General features: G+C 38.0%; 1 protein-coding gene across 2 annotated transcripts in view; it reads right to left on the bottom strand.

Annotated features, from left to right (window-relative positions):
- Nucleotides 1-16440, bottom strand: part of LOC149256997 (uncharacterized) — an 89302-nt gene that overhangs the window by 51826 nt on the left and 21036 nt on the right. For both annotated transcript variants that reach the window (XM_089413417.1, XM_089413422.1), the window contains exons 2-6: nt 13000-13067; nt 12776-12920; nt 12535-12620; nt 12257-12431; nt 11926-12131 (exon numbers count right to left, since the gene is read on the bottom strand). In XM_089413417.1, the coding sequence (XP_089269543.1) occupies nt 11926-12131; nt 12257-12431; nt 12535-12620; nt 12776-12920; nt 13000-13067 (680 nt within the window). The remainder of the gene's footprint in view (nt 1-11925; nt 12132-12256; nt 12432-12534; nt 12621-12775; nt 12921-12999; nt 13068-16440) is intronic.

Here is a 16440-nt window from a genome sequence, read left to right as displayed (position 1 = left end):
TATTCTATCCTTTCTAGAGTAAGCCAAGTTCATCATTCTAGGCATCATATTATTTATGACTAACTTTCCTTGCAGGATTTATGTAATTCCTACCCAAAATTTATTTCCATGTATGCATTCCAATGCTTCCACATAATCATCTAGCTATTATACCTTAGTGTTGAGAAATCTAGGGCATCATGTATTTTAGATTCTTTAGCTTGATTTCTCTTATACTTTGACATTTTCCTATGATTAGTTCTTTCAAAATATTATATTATTTTCATCAAGACAAATGCCAAACAATGAAGATCACGAACACAACAAGGAACACAAGATGTAGGCATAAGGCCAAGGCAAAACTCCTATGAAGGGGAAAACCCAATCAAACTCTTTCTCTAGTTGATTCAAATCAAGTTGAGACACTCTTGACCTTTTGACCAGACATAGACTCACTCCATCCACCAAGTCAGCCCTTAACACAAATAGTCATCTAGATTCTTGCCTTCTTTTTTCCTGCAACTCAATCTCTTATTTTCGGCCCCTGTAACCAACTTCAAGATCACACGTGTGACAAAGAAACATCAAAATTTTGGTTCTCCATAGCTTGATAGACTTCCCTTCTTCTTCGCTTGAATTGGCTCTCCTTTTTCTAGGTCTTCGCATTACTTTCCTTAATTCAAAGTGCAGATCGAATATGTGGTTGGTAGTGTATCACAATAGGTTGAGTTGCTTGTGTATATATAGTAGAATGAGGCTCTTTTGAGGCCAACTTGTAGGAGAGGTAGGCCGACATATAGGAGAGGGAGTTGAATTGGTGGAGTAGTCCTTTTTGACATGAAAATATTTTTTCTTCTTTGACTTAAGGTGCCCATGAAGGGTCTTTTACATCATAACTATGACCTTGACTCAAGATATAAACCCTAGAGCATACAATGGGTGCTTTGACCTATTAAGCATGAAGCCCATGCTTTAATAAGTCAATCTCTCTTTAATAAAAAATTATTTTTCTATTCTTTTGACAAATACATTACATCATGACTCAAATACAATTATGAAGACCGACACTAGTTACATTCTTCAACACTTGGAAGAAATAGTATCTCATACTCAAATAGAAACAAATCTCTTTCCTTATGAGATTGTAGCCTGACTAACTGCATTCCATCATCCTTCAGGAGAATTGTCATAATGCTCCTTCCAAGAACCTCCAAAGTGATCGTTCTTATAGGATCTTGAAGATCCACCTTAGCAAAAATGACAACCTCTAACATAATCTTAGACAAAGAGAGGATGAACTTTATGCAAGTTTTGGTTTCAAACTCTATTTGAAAGACTAGATGATACTTATAAAGCAAATCAACTAGGTAGACTCTGAATAAACTACTATCACATGATGCCATACTAAATCAAAAATAATAATGCATGCTTACTCCTTTAATGAACTTGATAGCATTAGCTCCTTCAAGGTCCTCACAATTCCCTCTTTCCATCATGCTCATTAAAGCACAAGATTTGCTTTGTCAGTCCATCCTTCTCATTTTGCTTCCTGACCAAGCAAAATACGAGTACAATAGCATGATAATGACCTAGGGTTTCATGATTTTCATAGAGGGTATTCTCCTAAGATTCTTAGACATAAACCCTAAATTCCTTTGATATTTCTTGTAGAAACATTAGCCCTAGGGTTTTGATGTCATATCCTAGATTTCAATTCCACCCTCGCTCAATATTACCATATACCCTAAGTTATCTACAAACCCTAAAAGTCAAGAGTTAGGGATTCTATGAGAGAACAAATAGATTAGGGTTAGGATTTTCACATGATTAGGGTTTCCAAGTACCATCTAAGGTTTACAATGCTAGATACCAACAACCATCAACAAGATGAAGTTCACAAACCCTAAAAACATGTAACAAAACTCTAATATATATACCATGTTAGACAATTTTGCATACCTTATAAACAAGGACTACATCCATTTGACATCCATGATTACCAAAAGCTTGCAACAAAGCCATCTCAACTTACTAAGTTCAAGAGTGACACTTAAAGATGCTAATACATGTTGCTTCCATCTAAGTTTGCCTTCCAATGCCATACAAGAACATTCTTTCCACGAGACAAACTATTTCTTTAAGCTTCAAACAATTCAATGGCGTTTCCTTATTCTTTAACAACAAGTCTGATACCTATTTTGAGACACCTCTGGCCTTCCTTTTACTACAAATTCGGTCTAGGGCTTCCAATAGTCTGAAAAAATGGGTCTAATATTCCTGCAAAGAGTCTTCTTCAAGATACCACTCTTGATTGTTAGTAAGGCTACTTCTAGCCTTGGATTTCTTTAAGATCAAACTCGGTACTTTTGAAGCTTCTTCCTTAAACCTTTTCCCTCAAACTAGGGCTTACTACTTTTACTGTACATATTTTAAGAATAGGCCTGTAAAAATTTTCGTACAAGTCGGCCTAGTTCCTCTAGTAGGTGTCTTTCCTTACTGGCTATTATGACTATTTCTAGCCTTTTGATCTCACAAAAGAAGTGATTACAGTACTTCTTCTCTTGCAGGATATTTGTCCTTTCTTACAAGACCCTCAGCCTAGACTAGCCCTCTTATTCCCATACGCTGCTATTGTAGAGGAGTTATAGTCCAAGTCTAAGCCATACGGCCTTTTCCAACCTGAAGTATAAGGGTGTGTATCCTTATGCAATCTATGGCGCAAGGTTGTGGCTCATTATAGGTTGCCCTAGACAAAGTTTTTGATCTTTGTGGTACTTCAAACCCATACAATGATCAGCTTTAGACTTTATGAATCCATTCGGCCTTCTTGGTCTCATGAATAGCATTGAACAGGACTTCGAATTTCTTTTTAATTACACAAAAAAACCTAGGCCTCTTGGATCTTTGAGAAGAATAAGTTGAGAGCCTTTCAGTCAATATAGATACCTTAGAGATATTCAAGACTTCAGACCACTAAAAAATGCTTCTTGGTCACACCAAGTCTTTGACCTTCTTGGTGTAGGACTGTGGTCATACAACAAAGATATTCCTTCCTCCAATCCGCACTTGATTGGATTCAAATGACACTCTTGTAGCTTCAATTTGGATTTGGTCTTTGAGCAAAGAAGGATGGCGAAAAATAGGCATGATCTAGGCCTTAATCAACCCAGAATTTTAGAGATCTTACCTTAGACCCTCCTTGGAAAACAGAGACCTTCCAACTACCAAAAATACTGACCTTAGCTCTGATACCATGTTGGAAAAATTAGATTACAACAGCATTTTAATTAATCTTTTCCTTCCATGACATTTACTTCTGACATTATTGTTCCTCTTCTTGATTATAATTATGTTCTTTATCATCAAATAAATGCTATAAACAGTGAAGATCACAAGAACACCAGATGTAGGCTTCAAAGCCAAGGCAAAACCCCTTCAAGGGGAAAACTCACAAGAACTTCTTCTTATAAAATCAATTCAAAGGAGACTTCCAAGACCCAAAACAAGACCTCTAGCCCCCATCAAGACACAAGTTAACCAACTAGTCCAATGAGCCTTCTCCACTTCCATGATGAACTACAAAAGCTTCCTAAAACTTTGACTCTGTGGAAACCTAACAGGACCTAGAGACCTTGCACATTCCAAAGACTTCAAGGTAGATTGCTCCTTCACTCGGCTCTTCCAGCCTTCTTCGCATGCCTTTCTAGCTGCAAATCATCTTCAAAAGAAGTGCGCAAATCTATCCTCAAGAGAGGACTCAAGACGAAGTCCCTCCTTATATAGCCTTTCCAAGAGGCTCTTTACGCCCTCTCTAGGCCACCATATGCTGGTTGGCCAACTTGGTCTTTAAGAATATCTAGACACTTTTAAAATACAATAATACATTTCTTTTTTCTTTGATATAAGTGCTCAAAGGGGTCTTTTACATAATAACAATGACCGTGACTCATGACAAAAACCTAGAAGCATACAATGGATGCTTTGACCTAGGGACCAATGACCCAAGCATGAAGCCCATGCTTCATAAATAAATTTTCTTTTACATTTTTTTCCTTGTTTTTTATCAATACATAATAATTACATCATGACATGAGTCCAGATGACAATTATGAATACTAAAACTAGTTACATTCTACAACACTAAGGAGGCTAAAAATCGATGCCCTAGGTATCAACTTCTGGCATTTACCCACTCAATGATAAATGGAGTTTGATGGGGAGTTATAATGATTCCTCCAAAAAGAACATTCATTACATGTTATACAATGAGCAACATATGCAACTCTCAACTAGATAGCTTTATAAAATAAAAAAATTCAACAATTAGGGCACAAATAAGCATAATCTAGAAGCAACAATTCCATACATTAGACAATTTTAAAATGAAAATTTTCAACAATAGCCACTTACAAGATAACAAACAGTATATCCATCCATTCACCAAAGAAATAGCTCCAAAGGCAATCCAAAATAGCTTCCACACATCAAAATGCATCTACGAGACTCCAATAGCCAAAATGAAACAAGTGTGAGTTCCTTCAAGAGGTTTGAATTCTCCAAGTGATGATGATGAGAGAATGAAATGATCTCCATCCAATTTATACATGCCTATTGATCTCTAATATATGCCTAAAGCCCCTCAAGTCATAAAATAGTGGGCTAGAACTAGGTGAGGTTATAAGCCAACCTCATAGCCATTATAAAACATAACAGTTAACCCACAAAAGACCCTGAAATGTTGACATCATGCATGCTTAGGCTCTTCTAAGGCATCTTGTGCCATAATGAGTGTAGAGGGCTCCATAAATCATGATCTAGGGGTTGGCCACTAAATCTTCATGTAAACCATCATGGGACCCCAATTTTGTTAGGGTCACAAAATGGGTCTCATGGGTTTACCGGTGATAAAATAGCTTGTTCTGCTCCAACATTTAGGGCTTTGAGAATGGCGTTAGCCCTCCCATGTCTCAAGGGCGAGAAAAACCTCATATAGGCCTCGAATCAGCTGCCAAACCATGTGCTCACTATTAAGCCAGCCGGGGCAACCTGGTCCAAGTGCATAATCTCATGAATAATGTGGGGTAGAATGCAACATGTTGGGGGTGCTTTAGGTGCCCATGGAGTGGAATGATGCTCTGCAAGTCCCATGGCTCTCAACAGTTCACCTATAGGGTGTCATAATGCTCCTCTAGTGGACTTGGGCCGCAGTTAAGTTGCCCAAACCATGATGAGAATGTTGATTTGGGGTAGCATCGTATGTGCTCTAGTCACGAAAATTGGTGAAAAGGCTAAGGCACATGAGATCTCCAATACCTAGAAAGGGTTTGGGCAGATTCTAAATAGTTTGGGAGATATTAAAATAATTAATATTTTTAATGGAGTCCCTAAGTCTAAACTTAAGGAAAATAAAATATTAATGTGAATTAATATAAAATTGTGTTAGAATGGTCCAAAAGTCATGGATCAAGCCAGATCTGATTTTAATCGTTGATTAGGGACTTAATCTCTGTCGTTGATTTGTCAACGAGAAAAGTATAAGAGGAGGCTTGAGGGTCACTTGGAGAACACACCAAGAGATCAAAATTTCCACTTTCTGGGGCTGGGTTTGCTGAGAAAGTTGAAAGAGTGATCAAAGTTGCAATTGAGGGGCAGTGAATATAGAAGCAAAGAGGTAGAGATAGCACCAGGAGGATCAGCGCAGTAGCCGGAGAGAGGGACGCAGAAGCAGTCAAGGGTTCATGCAGAGCCAACTAGGGCTCACACAGAGCCAGCAAGAGCTGCCCAGTGCCTCAGAGGGCCAGCGTGGGTGACACAAAGGGCCAAAGGACTAACGCAGTGCCGCAGAGGCTGACGCGGGCAAAGACAGAGTGACAATGGGCTAACGCTAGGCCAGAGAGAGGTTGACGTAGTCCCTAGAGGCTGACGCTTGGGTTTTGTGGGGCAAATTGGAGCTGTGGAGCTGTCGAAGTGTTTATCTCGAGTTTCAACCATAATATCTGCTTCCGAGTAGAGAGGTACTACTGCAGAGATTTTTCTCTGTTGGGTGAGCCGGATTTGGCACCCATATTGTATTCTGAAATTGCTTAATAAATTAAACCCTCAGATAGCTACACCGATTTTCCAGCATTGGGTTTTTCCGGGGACATTAGTCCAAAAACAATGGTGTCACTTGTGTGCTTGTTTCTATTTCCTTCAGTTGATGATCTGTAATGAGTTGAGCATGTACTTGTATTTAATTCCAATATTTACATGATAAATAACTTGTTAATTAACAGAACAAGTAGGTAGGAATAAATCAGTAAAGTGCATGAAGGGTTTCTAATGTGTCAGACTTAGAAATTCCAACATGGTCTCAAAGGAAGAAGAGTAAGGGAGAGACCTCTAAGATCAAGGTTGCGCCAACAAGGGCAAAGAAGGAAGTGGAGACAGACGATGACTGTGCCATGAGTGCACACACGCCACTTGAGCGGAAGTGGGGAGACATCGAGCTGTAGTCAGACAGACTACAGGCAATGAGGGGCAGGATCCTTGAGGTACCCAACCTCTCAGATTATACCTGGCTACGGGAGCCCCGAAGAGGAGTAGCAGTGTTGGTGGATGTCAGTAGAGACGGATGAAGATGGAGAGAGAGAGGGAGCTACAATGCAAGATTTCCAGGACGGGGTGAGGCAACAGTGCGAGAAGCACAGGAGTGTTGCACCAGTGCAGGATGGCACAAAGAGGTGTGCAACAGTGCGAAATGCACAGAGTTGTTGCAACAGCGCAGAGGTCAGAGAGGGAGCACTTGTCAGTGACAGAGGGAGCTTCAGCATCAGGAGTGTTTCTAGCCTGACGAAGATGTCAGAGTTGGGAGATCAATTAATTACTTCTCAATAATTGGGTTGCAATGCAACAGTTAGCAGTGGTAGTGCTATGGCCAACACGATGCAACATGATGAGAGGGGTTCCACTGCAGATGCAGCAATGGCAGTGGCAGGGCCATGGGCAACAGCACGGATGTAGAGGGAGTTGCAGTATGGATGCAGCAATGGTAGTGGCAGGGCCACGAGTAGCAGTACAGGATGCAACAATGCAGAGGATGTTGGGCAGCAAGCCTAGCATCAGCACAGGTACCGATGTCGGATGATCAGAGTAATACTCAGTGAGGAGTATTGCTAGAGCACAGTCTTGGCTAAGAGGGAGTGTTGATTTGGGGTAGCATCAGACGTGCTCTAGCCACAAAAATTGGTGAAGAGGCTAAGGCACGTCAGATCTCCAATACCCAAAAAGGGTTTGGGCAAATTCTAAACAGTTTGGGAGATATTAAAATAATTAATATTTTTAATGGAGTCCCTAAATCTAAACTTAGGGGAAATAAAATATTAATGTGAATTAATATAAAACTGTGTTAGAATGGTCCAAAAGTCATGGATCAAGCTAGATCTAATCTTAGCCGTTGATTAAGGACTTAATCTCGGCCGTTGATTTGTCAACGAGAAAAGTATAAGGGGAGGCTAAGGGTCACTTGGAGAACACACCAAGAGATCAAGATTTCCACTTTCTGGGGCTAGGTTTGCTGAGAAAGTTGAGAGAGTGATCAAAGTTGCAGTCGAGGGGCAGTGAATACAGAAGCAGAGAGGCAGAGATAGCACCAAGAGGATCAGCGCAGTAGCCGGAGAGAGGGACGTAGAAGCAGCCAAGGGTTCACGCAGAGCCAGCCAGGGCTCACGCAAAGCTAGCCAGGAGCTGCCCAGTGCCTCAAAGGGCCAGCGTGGGTGACCCAGAGGGCCAGAGGACTGACGCAGTGCCGCAAAGGCTGACGCGGGCCAAGACAGAGTGACGATGGGCTAACACTGGGCCAGAGAGAGGTTGACGCAGTCCCTGGAAGCTGATGCTTGCGTTTCATGGGGCAAATTGGAGCTGTGGAGCTACTGAAGTGTTTATCCCAAGTTTCAGCCATAATATCTGCTTCCGAGTAGAGAGGTACTATTGCCGAGATTTTTCTCTGTTGGGTGAGCCGGATTTGGCACCCAAATTGTATTCTGAAACTGCTTAATAAATCAAACCCTCAGATAGTTGCACCAGTTTTCCCGCATTGGGTTTTTCCGGGGACATTAGTCCAAAAACAACGGTGTCACTTGTGTGCTTGTTTCTATTTCCTTCAGTTGATGATCTGTAATGAGTTGAGCATGTACTTGTATTTATTTCCAGTATTTACATGGTAAATAACTCGTTAATTAACAAAACAAGTAGTAGGAATAAATCAGTAAAGTGCATGAAGGGTTTCTAATGTGTCAGACTTAGAAATTCCAACAGAGAACCACTTGCCAATCATACACAAAGTCCAATGTTGCATCTTCACCATTGGGTTCAATAATCATTAGTGCATCTAAGTGAACCAAGCTTGTTAGTCATGGGAAAACTAACACTTCATATGAGGTTTCCCTTCCAAATTTAGGGCTTTGATCGTGTAATAGTATTTCCTCCCTAGGTAGGAGTGGCTAATAAACGATCCTATTAGGTGTTCCAGCCCCTAAGGGGAAAAACAGGTCCCAGGTACATCAATCAATTGGTGGCATGTGAATAATGATGGAATAGAAAGGGGATAAAGGGGCTCAAGGCCAAATGCCATTGTTTCAAGGGTAGCAATAATGAGAAAGTCCACATTATGGGCATACAAGTGTGAGGAGGGACCAATCGTGGATGCATGAGTTACGCTAGCCTTTGTTTTTCCACCCCTCTTACTTCCTTTTTCCTTTTCTTGTTTTTTCTTTGTATTATGCTCGAAGTTCTAGGGAATGAGAGCATGTTGTGTATGATGAATAGCAGTGGTTACCCCCCTAAAGGTGGGGTAGTTCATCGCCCACCAAGGATTGGGACGTGTAAGGATTCCTTTTAATGATGTAATAGGGCAACATTAGCCCCATGAACTGGGTGATGGCCACAATGATAAGGGGTAGAGCTCCATAGTTTTAAAAACTGGAACCGGTGATCAAACCGATCCACGTAATTAATTGGGTTTCAAACCGGAACTGGTTGAACCAGGACTGGTCAGATCTCAATAAACTGATTTTTTAGAAAAATACATGTAATAATTAATTTTTAATGAAAAAAAAAAACTATTTTTAGGATTTAAAACCATGATTCCAAACCAATAGAGACCAAATATGCAAAGTTTGCTCATCTATATACCATGTAAAGGTGAATATCTCAAAATGGCACCAGGTGCAATACATATCATCAACAAAATACATAAGCAATGAGGCTCTAAATGGCCTATAAAGTCCAAAACCAATGCTACAAGCTATGGGGCCATTGGCATACTACAAGACTACAAGTCTACTGGTACATATCAGTGATCAATATTAGTTGCGTATCAGTGATCAAATTCATCACCATTACTAGACACAAGATCATCAACAGGAGCTACATAAACATCATCTAGATCAGAGTCTGAGTATGCCTCAGCCTCATCTGCAGCCTAAGTTGTAGCACTGGCACCAATAACAATAGAAGTGGACCTAATGGAAACACAAGTTGGTCGAGTTGCACGACTAGTGCCTTCCAATGGTTTTTTGCATTTGCTTGATGTGGCTTCTAATTATGTTTTTGATGGCACTACCAAATATGCTTCATCCCCCCCTGATGCCATGTCAATATCAAAATTAGCATCAAACTTAGGATCTTCAATCTGCTCCAACCATTCTGGTGTTGGATCAATATCGTCGAACACAATGGGATCTAGATTAGGTCTTTTGTTCGTCATTTGGTTGCGCCTTAGTCGAAGGTTGTATTGCACGAAGACAAGATCATTTAACGATTTTTGTTCCAAACGGTTTCTCTTCTTTGTTATATGTGTTCTATGCTATTAAATTTATCTTATGTTTTCCATTTTTCTTAGCTGCAATTTTTTTTTACAGGCAAATTTCTTTGCAAATTTCAATTATTTCTAGTCACCATGGCTCCAAAAGCCAAGGACACTGCATGGGCGCATTGTGATTTGATTGATGGAAAAATTATATGCAAATTTTGCAATAAATTTATTGGAGGTAGGGTATTCCCACCTGCTAATATAATGTCCCAGCGATCTTTTGCATTTTATGATTTTATTTCCTTTGTTTCTTGCTTGTGGCCATGATATGATTTTACTTTTCTATTAGTTGCATCAACCTCCGGGACAATGTTTCGAAGCCCGACCTAGATATGTGGACAAGGGGAAGGGTTATGCTAACACCCTATGGACCGAATGGTCATGTGGACCTAGAAAGGGGAGATAATGAATAGGGCTCACAATGTGCAGAGGGAAGTGATAAATATGAAATGGGAAAACAGGACCGCACTATCAAAATAAGGGTTTCCCAAGTAGTGCCCTTCTTGAAGCCATGGGCCAATAGGGGAGGTCCCGCTAGACTAGGATTAAAGATTAGGTGGGGGAACAAAACCTTGGTCAAAATCCTTTCATTTTCCAAGTCACCCTATACTCCTTGCCAAATGCCCCAATGGAAAAGCAAGCATAAGCTCTCGATTGCACAATGAATAACATACCTTTTGGGTCGAATTGCCCACCTTCTAACATGAGCTCTTGACAAATGGGCAAGGAAACATATGACTGATGCAAGTGGCAAAGATAAAGTTGCACATCACATCGACTACAAGGTGGCTATCAGAGGTTGTTGGTTGTCGACTGGAAGTAAATGATTAGGAGAAAAGTTCTCTTAGGGGTACCCACTTTTGGTGGGTAACAAAGCCCTCTATGTAATTTTGTCACAATGATTTTCCTTCAATTTTTTCTTGGACATGTATGGTAGTTTCAGTCACTTATTGTGATGTATGGCTCTCTTTTTGAGCTACTCTCAAGTGGTCAAACAATCTTTGAGAGAATTCCACAATTGTGGGTTTTTTATACGATCAATCCTTCTTTGGGATATACCTCCAATTTTGTACTAAAATACAATGTGAACAATATATGGAAAATGATTAGCAATACCCACTTCGAAAAAAAACTAGTTTTTTAATTTGTTAGTTATAAAAAGGTAAGAAAAGATGAGTAGAAACATTATTAATCTGAAACTCCTCAACAGAAGGGCTTAATCTGTCAATTATCCCATTGGTTATGGCCCCTTTCCCTCCCTACATTGAAAATTCATTTCCTTGTCCATTGCCCATTGAACTTGAACCACCTTAAAAGAACTAATAAGCTTATAGGTAAAAATTAAAATGAGTCAACAAAAGTTTAGCATCCTCACTGCTACTGTATCTAGCAGGTGAGCCATGTTGTATCCATTCAACATGTTTTAAAAGTTTTAAGGCCAGATGTGAGAACTTAGAGTTCAGGCAGTGATAGATATAAGGCTATGAGAGATGGAGAAGAAATGGCCTCTAGACAAGATAATATAATAATCTTGGATGATAATTTATGTCAACTAATTAGCATTTCAGTCCATAAATAATTGTCACAGCTTTGTTTATAGGATACTTTACTCACAGATAATGATCTAAATACAATTTTGCCTTCAACATCCACTATCAAGAAATAACCATGACTGGTGCATCACCAAAAATAGAAAATAATGAGGCAAAAGACGAAGATATTATATTACTGGTGACTTCAAGGCAGGGTAACCTCCAAATGAGTTCATCTAAATCAAAATGTAACCTTTGTACATATTATGCCTTATCTAAAGAATGAGAGGAAGAGAAGAAGAACATGGTGAATATGGGCTATATGGTGTAGCTATTACAGATCATGTTAAAAAGAGAAGATAAAGAAAGAGATAGATAAGGAGAAAAAGAGAGCAATAGTGCAGGTAGATACATAACAATAATTGCCTAATTGTCTATTTTGCAATGATCACAAAGCATAGGAAATTTAACCACCTCGTAACTAGGTATTTACTTGACTTTTATTTTGTAAATACTAAGAACATGAAACCCCAAACTTTGAATAAGAATTTAAAAACTACCTACCAGTTAAGTGAAGAGGAAGAAATTAGGCGCATATTAACTTTCAAGCTCAAATCCAAAGGTACTCTATCTCCAGCTATTGGCAAATCATGTCCAAAACTGTTAGCATGCAAGGATGATCCTAAATTTCCCAATAAACCTGGAGAGTCATGAGGTTGAGTGACAACAGTTGAGGCCTTATTATTTGCCAATCCCTTAAATGCCTTGGCCTGCAGTCAAACATTCATTTTAGCATTACTAAAAACACATTCCAAAAATTTGAACATATTTCCACTTCTAAAAAAATCACATATATCTTAACTTGTCAATATTAATGATAGTGACTAGAAGATACCATATCAACAGTCGTTCTTGAAGACAAAGCAGTAGAACTCGAAGAAAGCTCAGCAACATTACGAAAGTTGTTATATTCTTGACACTCAGCCTTTAGTTCAACGTTCTTATTTGTATATGCACTATTTATGGAGGTATCTGGATTACCAGATGAAGTGTGATTTCCATTCCTTCTCCTGGCATTCCTCGAAAATTATAAGCTTCACTAAGCCATGCTTACAAAGTATTGAGGACAAAAACTTTTATGATATTTCATTAGAAACAAATGTTACCACCTACCAAATAAATTTTGATGAAAGCTTCACATCAGATGGTGTTGAACCTTGGTTGGTCTCTTTTATCTGTTTCTGAAACAAAGGAGCATCCTATGACACGAAACAGTGCAAAAGTACATCTTCATATATCTTGATAACTAAAATAAAACAGTTTTAAATGATGAAATAAAGTATTATTCAACCTTACACAGAATATTAAAATCAATATGAGATTGATCCAAATATGTCAGGACTCAGAATAGAACCTTAAACTTGTCTTTAGAGCTAAGTATTTTAAGCCTATCACCAGGCTTTGTAACAGGATAAATATCAGCAACACGAGTATCGATGTATCTGGGCAGCTTGGGCAACTCAACTTTCTTAGGCCCAGAAACCATTGCATCATTGGACCTGCATAATCAAAAAGTAAACACTTAATCCACAAAAGATGCAAACCTCCTTGAACAAAAATAGGGGAAAAATAGTATACTTCTCTCCAGCAAGTAGAGAACCAGATGCTTCATTCGATATCATACGCAAACGTTTAAACTGTTCTCCCTGCAAGGAACGACATGAATGTTGGTGAACATTGCCCAGATTACTAAGATATCAATATGACAACCCAGCATGAAACTATATCTGATACAAAATGACAAATCTCAAAATACCAAAGAGTATGGTTGAAATATTAATAAATACAAGAATATCGTAGAAAAACACAAAATAGAAACCAAACCTTGAAGTTGAGAATTTGGATGTGATAATGAGATAAAGTTAATCAATGAATGATGTGTCTATGGCTGAAAAAACTAAGAGAAAAAAATACCAATGTCACATTTATTGTTATCGGCAACTTATCACCAGCGGTCCAAAATTTAAATTATCAGCAATATCAGGGAAATTATCGAGAAACTTTAAAGAATACAACAATAATCATTTTTTCTCAAATTTTTAACTTTTAAAACAACATCAACATCAAACAAACACATTGCTACATAAATATGAAGATAAAATTGATATATAAGATGTATAAGATGTCAAGTGATACATCAGACATCATATTGAAATATAATATTTGTCACGAGTCATAAGATCTAATAGAATGATACAAAATCATATCAGAACTAAAATAAATGTATCTCATGAGATGAATCATGGCAATAAAAACAACGGATTCCCCGTGTTTGCTTGATGGAAAATGATCACAGCATCCTCAACAATGTTATCAGAACAGGACCAGGTCAACCAAAAAATACATAAAATATTTAAATTTTGAAAAGAATATATAATTCATTTTCATCCATATGAATCCAAATTATTATACACAAATACGTAAAAAATTTCATGTATATAGCAAGGATGCATATAACCAAAATATCATCAAAGTGCAATCCATCTCTGAATCAAAATAGATCAATAGAGAGGCTCTAAATGGCCTCCGAAATCCGAAAAAATAAAAATCTTGCTACAACAAATAATTACACAACATCAAAATCATTGCCTATATTGGGATCCGCTTCATCAAGATCACCCTCTAAGCATTAAAATAAGATAGAAAAAGCTTAACATCCTAATCAATGATTTTGCTTGAATGAATTGTACATTTTACTAGGGTCATGAATAATGGAGAGAATTGTACATTTTTACTAGGGTCATGGAGGAACTCAACAGTCAATGCCACCAACATCGAGGTACATAGAGGGCTTGGTGATTTTGATTCAATGTTAGTTCCATACCCTCATACATCACTGAATGTAGTAGAAGCAATCCAATTCCGCAAATATTGAAATCCTAAATATTGTTAAGTTTGTTGGATTTTGAGTGGGATCTAAAATTATACTTTCTCCATATAAAATCCAATGAGATCGGAACCACTCTCAAACATTTTGAGTCAATTAAAGGTAACATTAAAAATTTAAAGGTGAAAATGAAAGATAAAAGAAGATATCACTTTTACTTTAAGAATTTAATATTAACATTAACTACTACGGTATATATCTCATGAAATGAATCATGGGAAATGAAAACAATGGATTTCCCCTTGGTTTGCTTCATGGAAATAGTCAAGGTTTCCTCACAGCTCAATCCCCTAACTCACTTTTAAAAAATTAGGGTCAAAAGAAAAGAATGGTAATAAGTTGAAATTGACAGAGACAATGTGATAATTTCAAAATTATTGCAATAATTACTTAAATTATTGAGCTCAATTGAAATTAGCGTGATATTTCCAGAAGGGCAAAGTATCACGATAATTATTGTAGATATTATCGTTAAGGTTGGTTTTGGCAATATTATTGTGATAATTCTGATAATATCGCGATAAGTGCAACACTAAGAAACAATGTTGTTAAAAGCGCGATCGGGATTAAATCGGCGCGGGGAACGAATCGGAAAAAATCGGAAAAATCGGGAAAAAATCGGAAAAAAGCGGGAAAAAATCATTTGGTACAAAAATATTCATTTTTTTTCAATTTTTTTAATATCTAAACCATCTACAACATAAAATAAATACATTGACACATAAATATGATAAAAAAACTAATATATAAGATGTTTAATATCATTTCTAGCGCTAAAATCACACATAACATTGAATCATGTCCTGAATAGTAAGTCCCAACTCAGCCTCAAAATATCAACAAAAAATATGATAATGTATCTCATCATGTCATAATGTCATATACAATAAAATGAAAGTCTAATCCTATTGATTTCCTCTGCCCCTCTTGCGAGAAAATGCCACAGCTTTCCCTTTCCCTCTAGATGTAGATGCTGGTGCCCGTGCAGGTGGAAATGGCAGTGGAGTCTGATGTGATCTAGACGTTGAAGAACTAGAAGTAGGAGCTATAGGAGGTAGACCACGTCCTCTACTGGTGGCAGGGGTAGCCCGGGCAGGTGGTGTCACCTGGAAACATTACAATCTCCCAATCCTGAAATCCTGAAAAACTGATAAGTCTGCTGGATTTTAAATGAAATCTAAAATTCTACTTTCTCCATATGAAATCCAATGAGGCTGGAACCACTCTCAAACATCCTGAGTCATTTCATGGTAATGTTAAAAATTTAAGTAAAAAGATGAAAATGAAGATTAAGGAGAATGTCACTTTTACTTTAAGAATTTAACATTACCATGAATAGCATATCCATACTAGGGCCTAGACTTGATCATTAAGCTACCCCACTCAAAAATTATTTGTTTCTTTCAAAAAACATTGCATGAAAAAACCCAAAAAAAGTTATAAAACTATGCTGTCCTGAGCCCCCACGATTTTTTCGTTAAAAATCGCGCTTTTTTCGAAAAAATCGCGATTTTTTGAAAAAAGCGCGATTTTTTCAGTAAAAATCGACAAAAAAAAAGTAGGCGATTTTTTCGTATAAAAATCGCGATTTGATCGGCAAGCTGAAAAAATCGCGATTTTTTCATTAAATCGCGATTTTAACAACACTGCTAAGAAATACCAATCACATCATCATTAATAGAGACATTGGGTATGTCATGAACTACTTGTTTAACTAAGTGTCTATGTATTTCATGTGCATATGGTCAGCGGAAATGGAGGCATGTTGAACAGTAACAACAATGTTGCCTTCACTCGTGATGCTAATTCAAGATGGGGGCCCTCTTTGTACACATAGAGGTCCTTGGTACATTATGATTTGGGAACATAGTCGTTCAACAAACAATTAGGACTTGCAAACTATAATGTCCTCTTCTAATTAATAGCCCAAGGGAGGGCGAAGTAGCCTATCCAACCTTAGTATGCTAATCATTTGTAAAGGGGGAAACCCATTATTCAATGTTATTGGAGTAACATTGGGTAAATTGGAGTAAATGGAGGAAAACTTGCGAAAGAAGCCAAATTTGGGGCAAAATGGAGGGAAAGTTGTTAGACCTTCAAATTAAAATTAGGAGAAGAGACCCCAAAAGGAA

Source organism: Pinus tabuliformis, chromosome 6 (assembly GCF_031772625.1).
Source record: "Pinus tabuliformis cultivar Carrire ecotype Pingquan chromosome 6, CPIR1, whole genome shotgun sequence".
NCBI lineage: Eukaryota > Viridiplantae > Streptophyta > Pinopsida > Pinales > Pinaceae > Pinus > Pinus tabuliformis.
This window is presented reverse-complemented; position numbering and strand designations above follow the sequence as displayed.